The 22954-nt window shown below is 36.5% G+C and overlaps 1 protein-coding gene across 5 annotated transcripts in view; it reads right to left on the bottom strand.

Moving 5' to 3' along the window:
• The window catches only part of PRKD3 (protein kinase D3), an 84119-nt gene that overhangs the window by 24246 nt on the left and 36919 nt on the right, over positions 1 to 22954 (bottom strand). For 4 of the 5 annotated variants that reach the window (XM_082356709.1, XM_082356713.1, XM_082356711.1 and 1 more), the window contains exons 3-8: positions 15896 to 16034; positions 14234 to 14365; positions 13266 to 13423; positions 7739 to 7931; positions 4008 to 4085; positions 1142 to 1325 (exon numbers count right to left, since the gene is read on the bottom strand). In XM_082356709.1, coding sequence (XP_082212835.1) covers positions 1142 to 1325; positions 4008 to 4085; positions 7739 to 7931; positions 13266 to 13423; positions 14234 to 14365; positions 15896 to 16034 — 884 coding nt within the window. The remainder of the gene's footprint in view (positions 1 to 1141; positions 1326 to 4007; positions 4086 to 7738; positions 7932 to 13265; positions 13424 to 14233; positions 14366 to 15895; positions 16035 to 22954) is intronic. The other variant, XM_082356712.1, reaches the window with a different exon arrangement.

Here is a 22954-nt window from a genome sequence, read left to right as displayed (position 1 = left end):
GTTATGATGATACATAGTTAATTTATAAAAGACTAAGATAATACTGTAAGTCATCATTATTTGTCATCACATTTTTTTGGAGGGTCACAAAACATAAGAAAACAATGAGGGACTTCCCTGATGGCACAGTGGTTAAGAATCCGCCTGCCAATGCAGGGGACACGGGTTCGAACCCTGGTCCGGGAAGATCCCACATGCCGCGGAGCAACTAAGCCCATGCACTACAATTACTGAGCCTGCACTCTACAGCCCGTGAGCCACAACTACTGAGCCCATGCACCACAACTACTGAAGCCCGCGCGCCTAGAGCCCGTGCTCCGCAACAAGAGAAGCCACCGCAGTGAGAAGCCTGCATAACGCAACAAAGAGTAGCCCTGGCTTGCCGCAACTAGAGAAAGCCTGTGCACAGCAACGAAGACCCAACACAGCCAAAAATAAATAAATAAATGTATTAAAAAAAAGAAAACAATGAATAGAGCAGAAAGAATCCTCCCCATTTGGAAAATCTGGAGCCTGGGAGAGGATCTCATTTGGGATTGCTGCTAGAATTCTTCCTACCCTAGGCAGCATGGTAAATTTTATCACAAAGTAGTATATCCTATAGGCTGTATCTATAAAAAACTGAATTTCTATAAACATAGGAAGATATTTAAGTCTTATAATCTGGTAGCATTTTTACAAAGTGCTAATAGTCAGATTAATTGTAATATGAAAACTGCCCCCATATTCATCACCATCATCTTTGTGCAACATTCTCAGGTATAGATTCTTACTGGTGTTTCCAACATCAGGTAATCTGCCTGTGTGAAGAAACTGGTTGCTTCAACTGATGGTTCAATTTTGGCACTTTGTGGTGGATGCTCTACAGCTAGATATTATATCTAGACTATACTTAAATAAAGCATTTTCCTCTTTAAGAAAACAGGATTCTCATACCTTCCCATCTTGAGTGGATAGCAAGAGTAATATAATTTATTTCAGAAAAATACTGTGGTACATGTAAAAGTATTAGGCACAATTTAACTGATTTTAAATTACATTTTAGGTCCCACTTAAAGAGATGTGGCTTGTTCTTTCTTAACAGAGCTCCTGGACTGACCCTGCATTTGGAAGTAGCTTGCAATCCTTACACACACGTTACCTGATTGTTTTAACAGCTTCTTCATCTCTTTCCACATCAAGATCAGATGGATCCAGGAAGAACATTTTATCTTCTGGGGGAGATGGTTCCTCTGTGTCATCCAAGCCCCGACTACCATCACTGTTCATGTCACTACTGTCAATATCCATTGGTATATCTGTATCTGTTCCCAGAGTAGAAGGTTCTGGCAAAGTTTTAAATGAATTCAGAATTTTATATTAAGGAATATCAATACACCTAAACAGAGACAGTGTACTAAATGTGAAAAAAAGTTTTAAAATTCTTAAGTGAAAATATAGAAAAATATTTTTATGATTCAGAATAAAGAAATATTTCTTAGGACAATATAAAATGTACAAACCATAAGGCAGAAAATTAATTTGATTGCATTAGAATTTAAAATTTTGACATGCCGAAAGATACTAGAAGCAAAGTAAAAGATTGGCTAACACTATTACACATCTAGTCAATTGATTTTCCGCAAGGGTCTAAGACAATACAATGAAGAAAGAATAAATAGTCTGTTCAACATATGGTGCTAGGACAACTGGACATCTACATGGAAAAAAAATGAAATTGGAATTCTTCCTTAAACCAATTACAAAAATTAACTTAAAGTGGATCACAGATCTAAATGTAAGAGCTTTCTATAAAACTCTTAGAAGAAAACATAGGAGTAAACTTTGTGACCTTGAGTTAGGCAAAGCCTTCTTAGATATACCACCAAAAACCTAAGTGACAAAAGAAAAAAATAAATAAATTGGACTTCATCAAAATTAAAAACTTCTCTGCTGCAAATGATACCTCAAGAAAGTGAAAGACAGCACACAGTGTGGGAGAAAGCATTTCCAAATCATATATCAAATAAGGGACTTGTATCCAGAATACTTAAAGAACTCTTACAACTCAATAATAAAAAGGTAAATAACCTAGTTAAATGGGCAAAGGACCAGAATAGATATTTCTCCAAAGCAGATGTAAAAATGACCAATAAGTATATAAAAAGATATGCAATATCTGGGAAATGCAAATCAAAACAACAATGAGACATCACTCCATACTCACTAGGATGGCAATAATCAAAATAACAGACAATAACAAGTGGTGGCAAGGATACACAGAAATTAGAATCCTCATACACTGCTGGTGGGAATGTAAAATGGTACAGCTGCTTTGGAAAACAGTTTGGCAGTCTTCAAAATGTTATACACAGGGTTACCATATGACTCAACAATTCCACTACTGGCTATCTACCCAAGTGAAAGGAAAACATAAGTACTCATCTGTACTCAAATGTTCATAGAAGCATTGTTCATAATAGCTCCAAAGGAGATACAACTCAAAGGACCATCGACTGACTGGTGAATGGATAAATAAAGTGTAGTCTATTTATGCAGAGGAATATTATTCATCAATAAAAAAAGAATGAAGTATTGATACATGTTACATGGATGAACCTTGAAAACATTATGCTAAATGAAAGAAACCAGTCACAAAAGACTACACATTGTATGATTCTATTTATATGAAATGTCTAGAATAGACAAACCCATAGAGATAAAAGCTGATTTAGTGGTTGCCAGGGCTAATGGGGAAGAGTGGATGGGAAGTGACTACTAATAGGTATGGAGTTCTTTTCAGTATGATGAAAATGTTCTAAAATTAGACTGTAGTGATGGCTGCATAACTGTGAATAAACTAAATGTGTGAACTGTAAGGTATACAAATCATATCTCAATAAAGCTGACAAAGAATTAGAATACATAGCATATGAACAGGTAATTTATAGGGGAAAACCCCATAATTAACCAGTAAACATCTGAAAGATGCTCAAACTCGTTAATATAAAGACAAATGCACATTAAAATAAATATAAATAGTATTTCATATCCATTTGTCAAAAGGTAGAGAAGTACAAAAATACACGAACTAGATAAATCTAGAAAAGACTTTAATCATCGAAAAACTGCATCAATTCCGAGTAACTGAAATGAGAAAAACAATCATGCTCTGTCAATGGTGTTAAATAGCAACCACAGAAAACATGCCGTAAGAGAAAATGTTAAATTCTTGAGGAGTTTAATTTCCACTCCTTATGCTTTTCCTCCTACAGAACTACTTACATTCAATTTTTACTAGTCATGTAAATGTTAAGGAAAAATTATGCTGAAAGTTTAGAGTCATTACTCCTTCCTTCCAAAAAAGGTAATCACTTTGAGTGATATAATAATGAAAAGAGAAAACAAACAAAACAAAAACAAAAAGAAAACGGTAAAAAGCAAAAATGTTTCGCTAATGATTATTTGATGGAGAAAGAGAAAGTGAGACAGTACATTAAGTTCTAAAAGACTATGGACTAAGAAAACAGACCATATGGGTTCAAATCCCAACTCTACCACTTATGGGTTGTATTTCTTGGGCAAGTTATTTAATTTAATGTTTTTGTGTCTAAGTTTACTCATCTGTAAGTCCTTATCTCAAAAGGTTGTTCTTAGGTTTAAATGTCAATATATGTAAAGAGTTCAGAACAGTGCCTGGCATACAGTAAGCAGTCAGTAAATACTAGAAATATGAAATAGTTCTAAGAACAGCAGGGTTTTAAAATAAGTATTAAAGATAAAAGAGGATGTGCAGCACCACTGGCCACATTAGACTACAGAGTGGTAGGTGGTTAAAGGAAAGACGGAAAGGTATAATTAAAAGTATACTGTTACTGATCTCTGTATCTTGCTTGATTATTACATCAGAAAAAAGTCAAAGTTAAAAAACAAAGTAAGCAAAATAAAATATGCAAATATAACCTTATACAAAGATAATACACAAAAGAATTGTGATCTTTTCTGGAAATTAAGAAAAGGACTTTTACCTCCATTGAAAGTAACCTCTCCAAGGCAGTCTCTCGGTACTTTTGATGCACATCGTTTATGGCAGTTGAATTTACAATCTAAAATAAAATATTCACCTTATTAATTTATATAAAGAAGTCAGGCAGTATCAGAATATGGTTAAAGACTTTCTTTACTCACACATAGAGTATTATTAATAATGATGATGAAATAATAAAGATTTCCTCTACTAAGAAATCAGGCTTTGGATTAAAGGTCTGGTTTCAAATTCTGACACCACCTCTTAAATAGTTGTTTAATCCCCCAGGGCTCAGTTTCTATACCTGTAAAATGAAGTTTATACTACTTGTGTAACACTTTGCCAAAATGTTGCTGCAGCTCCATGTTTCCTTCCCTTACCTCACATTCTTCTTTCCACATCCCCCTTAAGAGTTTCTCAGGCTGATTAAATTCCTTTCCAACATATGTCAGGCACTTACTTTCAATTCCTAATTATTAGGACCTGGTGCATATGCAGGAAAGGGATTGCGATTCTACAACCATTTATTAGGAATTAGTAAGGGCTTTCCCATACAACCCTGTAAGGAAGGACTGAGCTTCTCATGCACAAGGTCTCTCAGCTGCATTATAAAATGGCTCTGTTCAGCCTGCAAGAACATCAGAGCTGACTGCACTGCAGGTCAGTGTCAGGCCCCAACTGTTCCATACTGCTGGGTAACTCAGTGGTTCCCAGCTGTGGCCATGAGACCAGCGGTAGCAGCATCATTTGAGAACTTGTTAGAAACGCATGTTCTTGGGCCCTACCCCTCACATCTGCAACTCTGGGAGTGGGGCTGAGAAATGTGTGCTTTAATGACTTCTTTAGTTAATACTAAAATTGAGACCCACTGCTATAACTACTGTCTAACACAACCTTTGAGATACTTCTACCAACAATAAATGGGTAAAAATAATTTCAAGTCCTGCTTTAGAATAATTCTGTAACCCCTGTGATTCAAGAAAATTCTGGGAATCATGCCAATAGCACAGGGTAAAGGTCATTACAAGAAAAAGCTCCATGAAATTAATATTTTGGTGGAGGATAAAACTTGCATTATATAGTAATATCTTTAAAAATAAGAGACCCTAAGAAATTCATGCATGATATTAATATTAATATCTTGCATACATCTTAAATAATTCATTTTTTATCTCATGAGGTTTGCAAATTCTGAAAATAACAAGGTTTCCCTTTCCCTTTGAAATGTAGAGCCAAATTTGTGGCCCACCTGCAGCCAAGTATGTAGGTTCTAATGACAGGCATTTTATACTTCTCTATATTCCTACCCATGTTTTTATTAACTAGTTTATGCTTTCTTTTATTCTATATATGCTTATATAAGCTGCCTTGAAATTTTAACATAACAAAGTAGAAAATAAACAGATGAATGAATAAATGAACTGCTGTTCTTAGAATCGTATGTTTTCTTAAACGATCCAGCATAACTGTTTTATCTTAACTATTTTTTTTTCTTAGCTTGACAAGTGAATGAAAATGACTATTTTACTTTTTTTTTTTTAATTAATTGATTAATTTATTTATTTTTGGCTGTGTTGGGTCTTCATTTCTGTGCGAGGGCTTCCCCTAGCTGCGGCAAGCAGGGGCCACTCTTCATCGCGGTGCGCGGGCCTCTCACTACCGCGGCCTCTCGTTGCGGAGCACAGGCTCCAGATGCACAGGCTCAGCAGTTGTGGCTCACGGGCCCAGCCGCTCCGCGGCATGTAGGATCTTCCCAGACCAGGGCTCGAACCCGTGTGCCCTGCATTGGCAGGCAGATTCCCAACCACTGCGCCACCAGGGAAGCCCTATTTTACTTTTTAAGCATCTTAATTCATATTACAAAAATACAAGGATCCCTAAATTAAATTATGATTTTTTCATAGATAACTAAAATACTTAAAGAGAAATATAACCTGATACTTTCTCAACCAATATAAGCATAAAACATTATTCTTTTAGAGCTCTAAGAAGTTAAACTAATAACCCAGTGGTAGAGTTCACTGATTTTATTTCAAAATTCATTAATCTACATATTTATTTTAGTTCCTTTATAAAATACTGTACTTTTTTGCATGTGGTTTTAGAATGTTTCTGTTCTGCTCAGCAGAATGGTGTTATTTACTACCTTTACTAAAATTATCTGCTGGCTAGAATTTGTACATCTGTTCTTAATGTTCTTTCCCAAAACATTCCTTAGTGGCTGCTTGCCAATACACTTTAGTGTTGATATTTTAAAGTATTAATTTATATATTAACTCATATTCAAAAGTAAGCTGTTGAAATAAAATTTCAACATTTAATTAAGCCTGCCTGATGGTTATTAAATATTGGCAACAAATGTACAACCTATTCTTTATATGATATTATCCTATGTAGCCATATATTGCCAAGAAAAGTTTTCTTATATATTTAAGTTAAATTTACATATAATTATTTGATTCAACATTGTAAACAGGATTTATTGTTGCAAAGATCTCAACTCTAATGTTTTACCTAGATAAAACTAGGTAATTCAATTCCACAAATAGTTCTATACAAAAAGTATAGTATCAAGAACTATTAACATAATCACATGAAAAATAAGTACATAAGATTATAGACAGATTACTTATATCTTATCTTGGCTCAATGCCTTAAAACATATTTAAACTCTATTTTGGTTTTCACATAATTGTGCAGCACTGTTGAGAAGAAGATATGAGACAAAAAGATAAAAGCATCTTTAAAAAGCATTAAAACATTACGTAACTAGAGGAGAAAATTATTCCATTATTCTATTAAAAACCTAGTTCATTAAGAGATGTTTCTGGAATACTATGATAGTGTTCTGGGTTAGTATCCAAATACAGGTAGTCCCCACTACAATTCCAGTGGCTTCTACTATAGTCTGCCTATTTCAGTGTGATTACTGTCTGGAATGACAATTTTTGTACAGCTCCATAGCTACATAATTAGAAAAAAAACCAAAACAACAAAACACCTGTAATATGTTGTGCGTGTGTGTGTGTGAATATTTAATGGCAAGAGGAGGGCATTATTTTATATTTTGGGTAGTGTCTGGCTCTGAAATTAGAAAGACTTAAGGTCAAATGTTAGCTTACCTGCTTACTAACTGTTCCATATTGGCAAGTGTTAAGCAGCCACACCTCAGATCCAAATTCTAGTTTTTCTGTTTATACTCTAATTTTTCTTTAGCACAGCTCCTGGTACAGAATACACATACTGCAGATACTAGTCGTCGCATGCAGGTGCATGCATATTAATTTTATCTTTTTTAAGTTAACTATGAGCCCAATTTACAGGTATTTGCTTAATGCTTCTGAAATAAAAATATTTTAAACCTGTATTTGCTAACAAAAACAAATATAAATTTTACTTAAGAAAAACATCCGGGCTTCCCTGGTGGCACAATGGTTGAGAATCTGCCTGCCAATGCAGGGGACACAGGTTCGAGCCCTGGTCTGGGAAGATCCCACATGCCACGGAGCAACTAGACCCGTGAGCCACAACTACTGAGCCTGCGCGTCTGGAGCCTGTGCTCTGCAACAAGAGAGGCTGCGATAATGAGAGGCCCGCGCACCGCGATGAAGAGTGGCCCCTGCTCGCCGCAACTAGAGAAAGCCCTCACACAGAAACGAAGACCCAACACAGCCATAAATAAATAAATAAATAAAATTTTTTTAAAAAATGAAGAAAAACATCCAATCCTACCTTTACACTGCATTCCTTGGCGAAAGAGGCCTTTCAATAACCGCTTGCAGTACTGACATATCGTGGGACGGGTATAAGAGTGAACAGCAAACGTGTGTGGAACTTTTACCCTGCACATGACCATCTTTTCCATCCAAATCGGGCGACCACTCCAAGACGGAATTCTCTTACTGGGTTCCTGGTGAACATGTGACTAAAACATAAGTAATTTCCATAAGTGTAAGTCGATATTAAAAACAAAGTATTAAGATCAGGGCTTGACCACAAAAGTCATTTATTTCAAACACTAAAGCCAAAAACCTAAAAATGTGCATCTCAGCAGTTTCCTTTGGAAGCTTAGCTTACCAACCCTTGAATGAGAAAAGTGCAGAATTTTTTTGCTATTATTTATGCTAGAAAAAAAAAGGTATTTTCATCCTCACATACATATATTCACTGATTAACTGTTATTTCCAGGCACATATGACATTTTACAAATAAAAAACAGAACTTGAAATGAATTTATAACATGTTCAAATACCTTCAAAAACCTTACCAAGAAATTAATCACAGGAAAATTAAGTAAATTCAGAAAATGTTAGTGCTGCTCACGCTGAGTTACTGAATACAACGTCTGAAAACATTCTGAAACAAGCCTTAGTTTTTCTAATTTATTTTAACAAATACTAAAACGAGCATGTGAAAATCTAAGTTTAATTAATGATGATGATACAAACAATGGCAGATACACACTAAAACAACTTTACCCTTAGTAATTATGCTTTAGGAAGTTCCTTAATATTTTAAGTATTTTCCAGTTATTTGGGTTTTTTCTCTTAGGTGAGCAAAAAGGAAAGTTAAAGAAGGTGTTGGTTAAAATTTTTTGTGTAATCTGAGGGATAAATGGATTATTTAACTATGAACCTTTCTATGTATACAAAGGAAATAATCAATTTAAATTATAGGTCAGATGAATATGGTTCATCATATTAATTCAACATTCACTGATTATAACTGGCCAGGCTCTGTATCAGAAATATGAAAATGAATACAGTCTATATTCTCAAGAACAAAATCCAAATACCTAACTACCACCTAGATGTATTACAGATTTTGTTGTAGCTGCTTGCATCTTCACTGCCAGAACTTCCTTCTATAACTAGTAATGTCTCTAACTCAGAGAAATTGAGTCATGGTACACTGATATGTTCAACACTAGAAGCAAAAGAAGCCAGAAAAAACCAAGAAATAGAGAAGTATATAGGAAAAATGAGGGGAGGAGAAAATAAAAGGCTTTTTTGAAAAATGTAGGAAGAAGGAAAAGGAAAAGGACTGACCATTGGAGGAGAGCACTATAAAAATAACACAGATACAGCCTCTGATGGATAGTTTTTCACTAAAGTGTAGCCAGAAATGTTCTAAAGAAAATTATGAAGCAGTTTAAGAAAAGTACAAAAAGATGGGACCTCCCTGGTGGCACAGTGGTTAAGAATCCTCCTGCCAATGCAGGGGACATGGGTTAGAGTCCTGGTCCGGGAAGATCCCACATGCCGCAGAGCAACTAAGCCCATGCGCCACAACTACTGAGCCTGCGCTCTAGAGCCCGTCAGCCACAACTACTGAAGCCTGCACGCCTAGAGCCTGTGCTCCGCAACAAGAGAAGCCACCGCAGTGAGAAGCCTGAGCCCCGCAATGAAGAGTAGCCCCTGCTCGCCGCAACTAGAGAAAGGCCGCACACAGCAACAAAGACCCAACACAGCCCAAAATAAATAAATTAAATAAATAAATTTTTTTTAAAAAAAATGAAAAGTACAAAAAGAATGTTAAAACCCAAACCAAACTTACATGCTTCAGCTGTCTAAGGTGCCCTGCTCTAGTGTGGCCCACCCCTCCTCCATTTACACAACACCTTCAGCAAAAGGAGCACCACAGTGATTCTGCAGAGCTGATAAAGCAGCCAGTGTGAACTAGAAACAGATGCTTTAAGCTTTTGCTCATCCCTGGCCCCCTAGTCTAGTGGTGACTCAACACTGTGCTTCTCTTGCTTCTGCTTCTACCACTTAGTTTGTCTCAAGTTTAAAACATATAACGTGGAAAGGCTGATTTAGCCAGTTTTGCCTTTTGTCAGGTCCTGCTGGGATTGGGGTATCAGGGACATCGTACAGAGCATGTTTATAAGGAACTACTCAGGGGACTGTAGTTGTAGGAGCCACCTGATTTTTCATGTCTAGTACAAGTAGTTATTTATGTTATTATCCCTATTTTACATATGAAAAAACAGGCTCAAAGGGATTAATACTACTAAAGCATTAGTATTCAAATCAAAACTTAGACCTGGGTCTTCTACATAGCAGTCCAGTGATTCTTAACATTTTCCCAATCCCAGCATACCTGGGCACATACTGCAATCTTACCAGTAACAGTGGTTTATCGTCTATTTAGTGAGGAATGCACGAAAGGTACAGCAGACTTAACCAGAATTTGGAGGACAGAGAATGCTGGTAGAATTACCTAGAGCACTTGGTTAAAATGAGAGCACTCAGATGAGAGTAACTAGAATTGAGTGGAAGTTCTTTTCTTACTTTGTTTTAATGTCTCTCTTTACAAATTACTGCTTAGCTTAAATTCTTATCTCTTTCTTATTTATGTATGGCCAGAAATCTTCTAAAAGTAATTATTTCCACAGTGTGGGCTTAAACTAATTTTGGCTGAAGTACTGCTCACAAAAACTTCATAACAATATTGCCAACTCTCAATCGTATAAAATAATAAAGGCAATAAAAGCATTTAAAGGGGGCAATTCCCCAATTATACATATTTGAGTTTGGAACATTATTCAATGAAAGAAATATCTCCACTTTTATGTGTACACTTAGGCCCAAGAGTTTCTTTCTTCTTTGATTCTGTCCTATCCCCTCAGGAATTTTCCCAAATGGGGAATTCCCTGGTGTCCAGTGGTTAGGACTCTGCGCTTTCACTGCTGAGGGTGCGGGTTTGATCCCTGGTCGTGAACTAAGATCCCACAAGCTGTGCGGCACGGCCAAAAAAAAAAAAACAAAAAACTTCCCAAATGCATTGCAATGAACATTGATCTCTCTCATCTCCAAATAGCCATCACTCAATTCTGGTTTCTCTAATCTCAGTGGTTCCATTTTAACCAAATTCAATGAACAGTCTATCTTCTTCTGCCTCTCCATCTCTTTACTTGATTCCCTTTAGACTGACTTCAGAAACTAACAGAAGCTGCTTTCTTACGTGTAAACGATGACAACCCCAGAGTCAGATTCAAAGGCTTCTATTCCAACTGGCCTTCTCTCATCTAGTAGTCAATGAAGTTTAATATCTTGACTCCTTAGAAACTTTTCTTCCTCGTGCCTTAGGTACGAAACCAGGATAACAGCTATACCTTCCAGGACGGGGGTGAGGATTACACAGAAAAGCTAAGTGAAGCAGCCAGCGTGAAGACTGGCACCTGAGAAGTTATGAGGCTCTCACTGGGCAGCCACTTAGAGTTAGTTCTTCTCTAAACTTGGTTCAGATTCAGGTTCAGATTGCTCCCATCTCCGCACTGCTATCTCCTTCACTCCTTTAGAGTATACTCTTTTACCACTCTTTCTTCCCTCTGATTTTCCTCCATGAGCTCTCAGCTCTTCTCTTACTGTAACCTTATTCATAATTTTGAGACTGCATGCTTGGACTGACAAATGTAACCCTGAGACATTCCTGTCTACAATTTCGTTTTTATTTGTTTGTTTGTTTGTTTGTTTATGGCTGTGTTGGATCTTCATTTCTGTGCGAGGGCTTTCTCTAGTTGTGGCAAGTGGGGGCCACTCTTCATCGCGGTGCGCGGGCCTCTCACTATGGCGGCCTCTCTTGTTGTGGAGCACAGGCTCCAGATGCGCAGGGTCAGTAATTGTGGCTCACGGGCCCAGCTGCTCCGCAGCATGTGGGATCTTCCCAGACCAGGGCTCGAACCCGTGTCCCCTGCATTGGCAGGCAGATTCTCAACCACTGCGCCACCAGGGAAGCCCTACAATTTCTACTTGTTCTAAAATACTCTGCACAATCTAACCAATTCAAACATGTCACTCTACTTCTCATATTTCCCTAAGGAAGTTTCATCTTTGGGATAAAATATAAATGAATGAATAATACATTATTAATCTGCTCTGTCCTGCCATTTCCTAATCTTGCAATACTCAGTGGGTATGGCTGACACACCAATATCATTTGTGGGGTTCTCAAAACAACATGCGTTCATCCTACAGTTCCCAATCTTAGCTAAGTTTCCTGTGCAGTTTGTGTATAAAATGTATTAACTTTTCTATTACCAATCTTTCCCCAAGCTTTTGTATGTGTTTATAATAACTCTTTGCTCCCAGTTCCTAATGCTACAGCATTCTTCTTCTACTTTAAAAATCTCATAGTAGGGCTATGCAATATGGAAATATGGGATTTTTGTGAAAGAATTTCAGAAGCTTTTACTCCAGTGCCTCAGTTTAGCAAAATCTTGTGACGAGGGTGTCAAGACAACAGCCCAAAGACTTGATTTTGCCATTAATATACAGAAGACCAAAAGGGTTATAGAAATAACTAAATGTTAAGACTGTAATCTATAGATGGAAGTCACTTTAAGTAGTACCAAATGAATAGGTGGTTATTTCTTTCTTCCCTGATCTACTACATTTACCCTTGAGGGGTACAAGATATGAGGAAAAGTCATTGATTTACAAATAATCAGATCTGGGCTGAATTCTAATATTGCTTACTAATTTGCTGTGACTTCAGTCAGGTCACTTGACTGTTCTGAGTCCCAGCGGTCTCATGGTATAGAGATCTACTAATATACCTCACTGGAATATTAAGGATCAGTGATCAGTGGTGTCACTCAAACACTCATTCATTTATGAGTGAGTACCCACTAAAGTACAAGGTATGGTGCTGGGCATGGTGGGGCAAACAAAGACATGAGTATTGCCCTCTTTAAATAGATCATAAACTCCAAACACTATGATATTAAGGTAGAATGCTATACACACCATTAGGGAGGTTTGAAAAGTGCTATGTCATTCAGAAAAGTAACTTCTAGGTAAAGGGGAATCAGGTAAGGTAGCTGCTGAGCTAGGTCTGGAAAAAGCATGTAGGATAGATACCAAGAAGAGCAAATGTAGGGGGGAAAGGGTGTGTTCAGGGAATGATGAATAGTACAGACTGTCGGAAACATAGAATATATAAAGGTGTCCTACTGGGGAGTGATCTAATCAGAGTTGTTGTATATTAAGCTGTAGTGAAGTGTGGAGACCAGGAGTCGGGATACTGGTTAGAGGGTTGATCTTGTGGTCCAAGTGATAAAGTTATCACAAAGTATACAAAATGCAATTCATGACTATTGGTAAGCCCTGTCTACAGTAATACATTTTAAGTTTCTTAAGTATAGGAATGTTACTATTTTTTAGTATATAACTTATGTTTTAGGATGATGTTATATATCCTGCAGAAACATAAGGAGTAAGTAGTAAAATGCCCTCTGTTACCTTAGAATACATACCTCTTCAGTGGGAAGGGCTACATATTCATTCTGCAGGGGTCTTGGAACTGAGAGGCCAGGTCCTGGCAGGGATACATTTGACAGACGTCTCTTTCTTACACCACTACAGTTATTTGGAATCTTGAAGGCACATCGTTTATGGTAATTTAATCCACAGCCTAAATATATTTTAAAGGGTTAAAAAAATTTTTTTTAAACTTTACTATATAAGTGTGTACATAAAAAAGTAGGTGCTTCTTTTATTTATTTTCTCTGGCAGCAATAGTTATCCTAATGAAGAACCCAGATGACAAACTAAGAAAAATAGGAAACGTGTAGAAAGGTTATTTAGAAAGGTTAAGTTGGCTAAAGCAGTAGTTTCTTCAAGTGTGCTCCCCAAGGCAGCACCTGAGAATCTGTTAGAAATCTAAATTACTGGGCTCCACCACAGACCTACTGAATCAAAAACTTTGGGGATGGGGCCTAGCAAAGTACGTTTCAACAAGTCCTCAAGGTGGTTCTGATAAACGATAAAGTTTGAGAACCTCTGGCTTAAAGAACTTCAGCAAACTGTGGACTGTGTACCAAATTCCTCCTATGACATGTGAAAATTATATTAAATTCAAATTCCAGTGTTCATAAATAATTTTATTGGAACACAGCATGCTCATTTGTTTACAACCTGTCTATGGCTATTTTCATGCTATCAATACAACAGCAAAGTTAAGTCATTGTAAAGAGACCACATGGCCAGCAAAATTTAAAATATGTACTCTCTGGCCCTTTACAGAAAAAATTTATTGACTAATCAGAAATGTGCACCTGCATCCCACCCCCTGGTAACTCTAATACGGAATAACCATACCTCTCCAGTTCTAAACCTGGGGTACTACCTAGTCACTGACCAATGATCTTGTTTTTTCATTGATGAGTACTGAACGCAAATGTGAAATCCTATTTCAAATGAAACAAAAATTTAGAACACATACCTTCACATTTCAGTCCCTGACGTACCAATCCCCAGAGCATCTCACCACAGTAATCACAAAAAGTAGGAGCTTTGTAAGAATGTACATAGAGAGTATGTGGACGAATCTGAAAGTCTTCTACTGTGGCCAAAGCTTTTAAAAAAGAAAAATATTCAAATAAACCCTGTACTTGTAATTGTGATGAGATTAAGAATATTGACCATATTTATTTGTCAAAGTACACAGAATCTTTTTTTTCTGAAAGTTTCATTTGACCATAAAAACAAATTATTTTCAGCAGCTAATATTGTGGTTTTCAAACTCTACTTTAGGAATTTCACCAACTTCAAATAATTTGAGCTCCAAAAGTAGGTCTACAGGTAGGTATTTTGACCTCCAAAAGCATTTTCTCAGAGTGATAAGATTGCAAATAATTGTCAAGATTTATTTTAGCTAGTTAAAAACTATTTAACTTATAATGTACTGGGAAATAGAACACTAAAGTTAAAAAAAAATTGCAGAACTTAACATTAAGTTATAGCAATGTTTCTGTGGGAAACACACTCAGTTCTAATTTAGGATCCCAGGATACACTCTGTGTGTTCTCCAGAGTCCTAGTGGTTAGGATACTCTTCTCCCCTTTGTGGGCAAGTCAACAGCAGCAGATGCATCCACCATCAGACATCCTCTCAACACCACCTGCCAGTCATTAGTGGATATCCCCGCGGCCTGATGTAGGGTCCAGGGCAAGGGAGGAATAGATGTGAGCATGACCTCTAGGGAGGACCAGGAGTGAAGCCCCTCTGGAGTGAAAAGAAAGACAAGGATTGCGATGTGTATAGAATTTGGGGTTGTGGTAGAGAAGATGAATGGGAAGGATTAGAGACTAATAGGGAAAGGTGATGGTCAGAGAGGATCTCAAGAACAGGCTGCAAAGATGAATTTGGGAAGAGGAAAAAAAATGGTGGCAGGGCTCTGGACTCTTGACTGGCTTTCCTTCCTTTCTTTCTCTTCCATTTCTTTCCTTTCCTCCCTCCCCTTCTCCTCTCTTCCTCCCTCTTTCCTTTGCTGCCAAATAAGAAGTTTTGCAGGCCTACTATATACATTCTTTGTTCCTTTACACTTCTCACTAACAATCCTGCCCACTTGTTGGATGAGATAATAGCAGGAGCTAAAGAACAATGGATGGCAAGAATGGGTGAGAGAGGAAAGGAGAGAATAAGAAAATGTCCACAGAGAACAAAAAAAGAAAGAGCATTATTTAAGTCATGGAATCAACCAGTACTGCAGTTTCCTCTTCCACATCCTCATTATTTCTCCTTTTTTTCTCATTTTCTTTTCTGAACCCTAATTCTCTTCTGTGCTCTTCACAGAAATGGGGAAAGGGACCAGAATTTCAGTGCAATTGTTTTATTTCTTTGACTCAAAAGATGAACACATTCCTCTTCTGGTTCAATTGATAATTCCCTTAGCTTAGTAACACTCAAGTAATTCAGGGCTTATTTTCCTACTTCCTCATCTGTGATATAACCTTCCTGAAAGTAAAAATCACATAGTAACCATTATTATAGATGAAAGAAGTGAGCAACTGTAGTACAAAGTATAATTGAACACAGCATTTAGTTAAATGCAAAAAATAAGGCTCGTTGAAAAGAAAGGCAACAAAATAAACGATTTACTTACCTGAAAGAACAACTTCTACTAGGTCTCCTTCATGTATTTCATCTGCTGAGGTAATCAGCTGCAAAATATTTTCTGAGTTCATGTCATGGCGAAAGAGAAGAATTTTGTCATACATGCCAAAGAATCCACACTCTGGAAACTGCAGGAAAATAGTCCTATATCAGTATACCTACAGCTTTCTATTTTTATAAGTAAATGTCTCAACCTTATAAAATAATTTTAAATGTAGTTTTTAGCCTAACACTATTTGCTAACAATTCTATTAATATCCAAAAAGATCAACCATGTGCTCAAGCATCCTGGTTAATTTGCAAGTTCAAAAATATAAAAGTAAGCAATATAAATAATCATTAATTATCTTAAAACATGTGTCTCTTAGAAGTACAGAATTTCTTTATTCAGTTACTGATGGAGAATACAATCTTGAACTTAGTGCTTCTCTTACAAAGCCTGAAAGATAAGCAGTCTTTCCTGTCCTCTAGAACTGAGCTTCCCATACGGTTAGCTACCAGCCACATGCAGTTATTTAAATTTAATTAAAGTTAAATAAAATTAAAAGTTTAGTTCCTCAGTCACTCTAGCCACATTCCATGTGCTCAATCACCACCTTAGCTACTGGCTACCATTTTGGACAGTGGAGATATAGAACACTTCCATCATCACAGTAAATTCTATTGAACAGTGCTGGTAGAAGATCAGTAATTCCCAAACTACAGTCACAGGAGTACCAATTCCTACATTTCTGCCAAATGGACCTATAGTTCCTAGCATTTATCTAATATTTTCTTTAATATACTCACTGTAATTACAAATACATGATTCTTTATGGTAGCTTTCTTTTCAAAAAATCTTTGCCCAGAGCAGGAGACTTACAGATCTGTTGATATACGCCCTATGTGTAAATATTTCAAGGCTTCTACATTTTGTGACTACATTACTGAGACACTTTGGGGATTAGTATACCAAGGACTAAAATATAAAGGTGTGAGTCTAAAATGTTTTATAGTTAATAAAGTTGTTTAAGAGACAACTTTAAGTACTTGCCTTACAAAATAACTTTAATTTTTAAAACAATTTTTAAGAAGACCACTTTCTAAACTATCAGTACCTTGCGAAATGCTGCTCCAGATAGTTCTAATTTCTTTAGTTGATTTCAAAACTGTATTCTCTCACTGATTTATTTTGACTCCTCACAGAATATCCTTTAACGAACTATACAGTACGTCACTGTCCTCTACTGAATGGCCTGATATATATCTGTCACACTAAACTGTAAACGCATTTTTGCAGGGATGTTGCTGAGGATGGTTCACCTACTTCATATAGTAGCCCTTCTTTGTGAGGACCCATAAAAGAAATTTCTCTGGTTGGTTTTATAATATGAACAATTTTATCATGTAACTAATCATGTCTTCTTGTTTACTTTGCCCACTGCAAGAGGCCAAGCCTAATTTGTAGCCTAATTCTAACATCAGTCTAGGATCTTATGGCATATGTTTTAGGTGCAGATACCAACCTAGTTTCATCTTATTTTGTGACCTTAATTTTCCCATTAAAAATTCTTACATGTATCTCTAAAAAAGTCTCAATTTTTTGGGAAAAAGTTGAATTTTTAAGAATTGAAAACAATGACTTAATTAGAAATTTTAAAGTTTATTTGCATTTTTAAAAACCTACTGAGTAAGTAATGAAAAAGTGCAGAAATATTTAGAATTTTTATAATGCTCATTCTCTTTTCAATTATTTGAGTTACCAATATTTATAAAACCTCATAATATGCTTTAAACGTATCTCTAACAGCTTAAAAATTTTCCATTGAAAAGAGTAAAAATATAGAATCAAAAATTATTTTCATTAAATTTTAATTTAAAATTGAAATGTTATTAAATTTGATTTAGTTATTATTAAATTAGAAAACATCTAATGGGGAGTAAAACATCCCCATAACTTAGCTGCAATAATTCTTAAGGATTAATAAAAAGGATTTCACAACCCATCCTTATAAAATCTCTAACAAAATATTTGTATGAATAAAACTCATTTAAAAAATTCACTTTTTAAAAAATTCACATCCTCTAAGTGTAAGGCCCTATGGTTTGTAAAGGTAAGACAGTCTTTGCCTTCCAGGGGCTTACAATCTAGTAGAAAGAGAAATAAAACAAATATATAACATGATAAGAGAAATGCCAAGAATGAAAAATAAAATTCTAGAAGAGGGAATAAAAACTTTAACTGGGAATGTAGACAATCACTTCAACAGTGATATTTGAGCAGAATCATAAAAAGAGAAGCAAGGTTTCCACGGGCAGAAAGTGAAAGTGAAAGGGTCATCATTGAGAAAGTACAAGGTAAACGAGAGAAGGTAAGTCAGTGGACCCTACGATTGGAGAATGAAGGGCGTGGGTAGAAAGAAGGCAAAAAAGTACACAGGAGCCCAACAGGGACCATACAAACAGAGAAGCTTGGAATCAACAGAGCTGGGTTCAAGCTTTGCAACCTACCAACTACAGCACCTTACATAAGCTGCTTAACCTCTCAACGATCAACAGGAATATTAACTTTAAATGGTTCTTATCAAAATTAAATTACTTGATGTTTATAAAAAACTCAGCACTATGATCAATAAACACTAGTGGTTTATATTATTCTATATCCAAAGGGGGAGAGACAAGGGGTTCCAGAGCAAGGCAGTAACATGATCAAATCTGTATTTTAAAGGGATAATGCTGACAGCACTGTGTAGCAGGAACTGGAACAAGAAGAGACAGAGCAAGCTCCTAAATAGAAGGCAGAAGCTATCGGCCAGGAAAGAGGTATCAGGGTCTGGATTTTACAGTAAGAAGATGGAAAGCAAGACAACAAGGAACACTTCCCTCTAGAAACTACCTCTGGTAAATTATATGGATCACTTATACTGTTTTGACCAAACTAAAAGTCCCCATAACTAAATAACTAAATAAACACATCAATGAGAGAGGAAAAATATTAAAATAAAAAATTTATGTCTTAGAAAAAATACATATAAAATAATCTTGATAAACACATGACCCAATGAAGTCATATTAGCATTATTAAGAGACTAAAGAGCAAACAAAAAGAATTATAGGGAGTATTAAGAATATTTATTTAAAATAAGCATTTGTGTACCAAGCTGGAAAGTCTTCAGTGATGACAAGGAATAAAGTAACTTTCTAGCAAATGTTTACACACTATATTCATCTATATAATTGAGAAATTACAGAATTCCAAGGGGGAGCAAATGTAATAACTAGCCTGTGAAAAAGAGATTTCTGCTAGTCACAATTATGATCTACAGGTGTGTTTAGCAGGATATTTAGGAATTCTCTGAAAACAAGGGTCCCCACAAAATGAAGTAAAAGAAAATGTGGCCTGAAGAAAAGCCAGAGAGAATATTAAATATTGTCACTGAACATCAGGAAACACTGTGGCCAACCTTTAAAAATACTATGAATCTTGAGGCATGAGTATATTAAACATTTAAAATGAAGAAAACAAGGAAATAAAACATAAACACACACTTTAAAAAACCTAAACAATTGTACTGAGGAAAAACCCCACAAAAAAACAAAAAATAAAACCCTGTTAATGGGCTTCCCTGGTGGTACAGCGGTTGAGAATCCGCCTGCCAATGCAGGGGACACGGGTTCGAGCCCTGGTCTGGGAAGATCCCACATGCCGCGGAGCAACTGGGCCCGTGAGCCACAACTACTGAGCCTGCGCGTCTGGAGCCTGTGCTCCGCAACAAGAGAGGCCGCGACAGTGAGAGGCCCGCGCACCGCAATGAAGAGTGGCCCCCGCTCATCCCAACTACAGAAAGCCCTTGCACACAAACGAAGGCCCAACACACCCAAAAATAAATAAATAAATAAATAAATTTATTTAAAAAAAAAAAAAAACCCTGTTAATAATTATTTGAATATATAGGGATTGACTGTTCATGATTTTTAAAAATTCAGAAATTGGTTTTCAAGCAAGAGAACCATTTCCTAAGACGATGTCTCACCTTTGGTCACTCACTGGAATCATCTATGGAGCTTAAAATCACATCTGGTATTTTCACCCCAAGCATGGTAAAGCCATAGACATCTTTGCAGCAAGCATTTTTGCCACATAACTAATTGGCCATAAGGCAATTTTGCCATCAAAGATAAAATAACTGGTTGACAGTTTGGTTTCAAAGTGCATTAGCATTTCTTTCTTTTTTTTTTTTTAAACACCTTTATTGGAGTATAATTGCTTTACAATGGTGTGTTAGTTTCTGCTTTATAACAAAGTGAATCAGTTATACATATACATATGTTCCCATATTTCTTCCCTCTTGCATCTCCCTCCCTCCTACCCTCCCTATCCCACCCCTCTAGGTGGTCACAAAGCACTGAGCTGATCTCCCTGTACTATGCTGATCTCCCTGTGCTATGCGGCTGCTTCCCACTAGCTATCTATTTTACGTTTGGTAGTGTATATATGTCCATGCCACTCTCTCACTTTGTCACAGCTTACCCTTCCCCCAGCCCCCATATCCTCAAGTCCATTCTCTAGTAGGTCTGTGTCTTTCTTCCCGTCTTGCCCCTAGGTTCTTCATGACGTTTTTTTTTTTCCCTTAGATTCCATATATATGTGTCAGCATACAGTATTTGTTTTTCTCTTTCTGACTTACTTCACTCTGTATGACAGACTAGCATTTCTTCTAGTTAGCAACATTGATTGCTTTATTGAGCTGACGAATGAGGATGATTTGCCCCAAGAGTTGGTTTCTTATTTTAAAATACACTACACATTGGAGGAGAAAGAGGCCGAGGGCCTTAAAGGTGCAGAGTTGATCCCACATTTCTCATACAATTTTGCAATGTCTACCAACAGACATGTGATACAAACAACAACGTAGAAGGCTTTCACAACACAATACAAAGCTCAGTTACAAATATGTATCCTAGTATTTGGAAACTGATACCTCTCTTAATGAAGGAAGAAATTTTAATGAAAAAGTGCAATGCTGAACGAGAAGAGGAATGAATAAGCAAAAAATTGTGTACGGTAGAACAATATGTGCACTAGGAGTGCTGACCCCTGTGCAATCAAAAATCCATGTATAACTTGACAGTTGGCCTCTGTTCTGCAGTTCTGCACCCAGATTCAACTGACCACAATCATGTAGTACTGTAGTATGTATGAACAAAAGACTTGAATGTTTGTGACAAAAATGAGTGCAGCAAAGATGCTTAGGGAAAGTATCTGGAATGCTTAAAACAAAAGATGCTAAGGCTCTCTTCCCAGGTTTATGGTTAAGCTCTGGGGAACAGGACATAGACATCTGAATTTTAAATTTACTTTTATATTATTCAGTGTATTTATTATATATACGCTTTTAAAAAATAGACTTTTAATAGTTTGAGTTATAGAAAAATTGAGACAATAGTACAGTGAGTTTCCATATACTCCATACCCAATTTCCCCTATTATTAACATTTTCACTATGGTACATTTGTTATACTTAATGAACTAATACTGATACATTATCATTAACTGAAGTCCTTAGTTTTTACCCAATGTCTTCTTCTTGTCCCAGGATCCCATTTAGGATACCATATTTCCTTTAATTATTGTATCTTCTTAGGCCCCTTTTGGCCGTGACAGTTTCTCTGACTACGCAGGGTTTTGAGGACCCTGACTGTTTTGAGGAGTCCTACTGTTCAGGTGTTTTGTCAGATGCCTCATTATTGGAAATTTTCTCATGTTTTTCTCATTATTAGACTGGAGTTAACGGGTTTGGGGGAAGAAGACCTCAGAGGTAAGGTGCCATTCTCATCATATCACCATATCAAGCATACCTACCATCAACATCATTTATAACCATTGATGTAGACCTTGATGATCTGGCTGAGGTCATGTTTGTCAGGTTTCTCCACTGGAAAGCTATTTCCCCCTCCCACCAATACCATACTCTTTAGAAGGAAGTCACTATGCACATCCCACACTTAAGAAATGACAATTTATGTTCCCTGTCCTTCAAGGCAGAGTATCTATATAAATTATTTGGAATTCTTCTATATAGGAGATTTTTCTATTTCTTACCATTTATTTATTCATCCAAATGTATTTCATATCTATATCTATATCTATATATAGATATATCTCAGTATGGACTCATGGATAATTATTTTATACTTTGGGATATAATATATATTCTTTTAGAATATAATTTTATTTATTTTTTAGTAGGCAATTTATTCACATGGTTCAAAATTTTAAAAGTACAAGAGTAGAGGGACTTCCCTGGTGCCACATGGTTAAGAACCCGCCTGCTAAAGCAGGGAACATGGGTTTGATCCCTGGTCCGGGAAGATCCAACATACCACAGAGCAACTAAGCCCGTGCACCACAACTACTGAGCCTGCGCTCTAGAGCCCGCAAGCCACAACTACTGAAGCCCGCGCACCTAGAGACCATGTTCTCTAACAAGAGAAGCCACAGCAATGAGAAGCCCACATACCGCAATGAAGAGTAGCCCCCGCTCGCCGCCAACTAGAGAAAGCCCGCATGCAGCAACAAAGACCCAACACAGCCAAAAATAAATAAATAAATTTATTAAAAAAAAAAAAAAGTACAAGAGTAGAGTTCAAAATCTATGCCCTAGTTGCCCAGTGATCTCTGCCATAGTCAACAATATCGCCAGTTTTCTCAGTATCCTTCTGAATGTATTTTATACCTAGATAGTAGACATGGACATATCTTTTCCTCATTTTACACAAATGGTGGCATACTATAAACAGTGTTGTGTCTTGTTTTCTTTTCCACTTAGCAATATATTTTAGAGATCATTCCATAACAATATACAAAGAACGTTTTTATTCTTTTTTTTTTTTTTTTGACAGCTGCATAGTTTTATTTTACCAGTTCCCTACTGATGGGATATGGGTTGAGGAGTAAAACTAAAGCCAAACAATCTTGAATTCAAATCCTGATCCATTTCACTTACTAACTATACAACCTTGGCTTATTTAACTTCAGTTTCTCCATTTGTAAAATAGTACCTACTTT

This window comes from Balaenoptera borealis (genome assembly GCF_965194805.1).
Source record: "Balaenoptera borealis genome assembly, chromosome: 15".
Lineage (NCBI taxonomy): Eukaryota > Metazoa > Chordata > Mammalia > Artiodactyla > Balaenopteridae > Balaenoptera > Balaenoptera borealis.
Note: the sequence above shows the minus strand (reverse complement) of the source record. Positions and strands in the feature narration are given on the sequence as shown.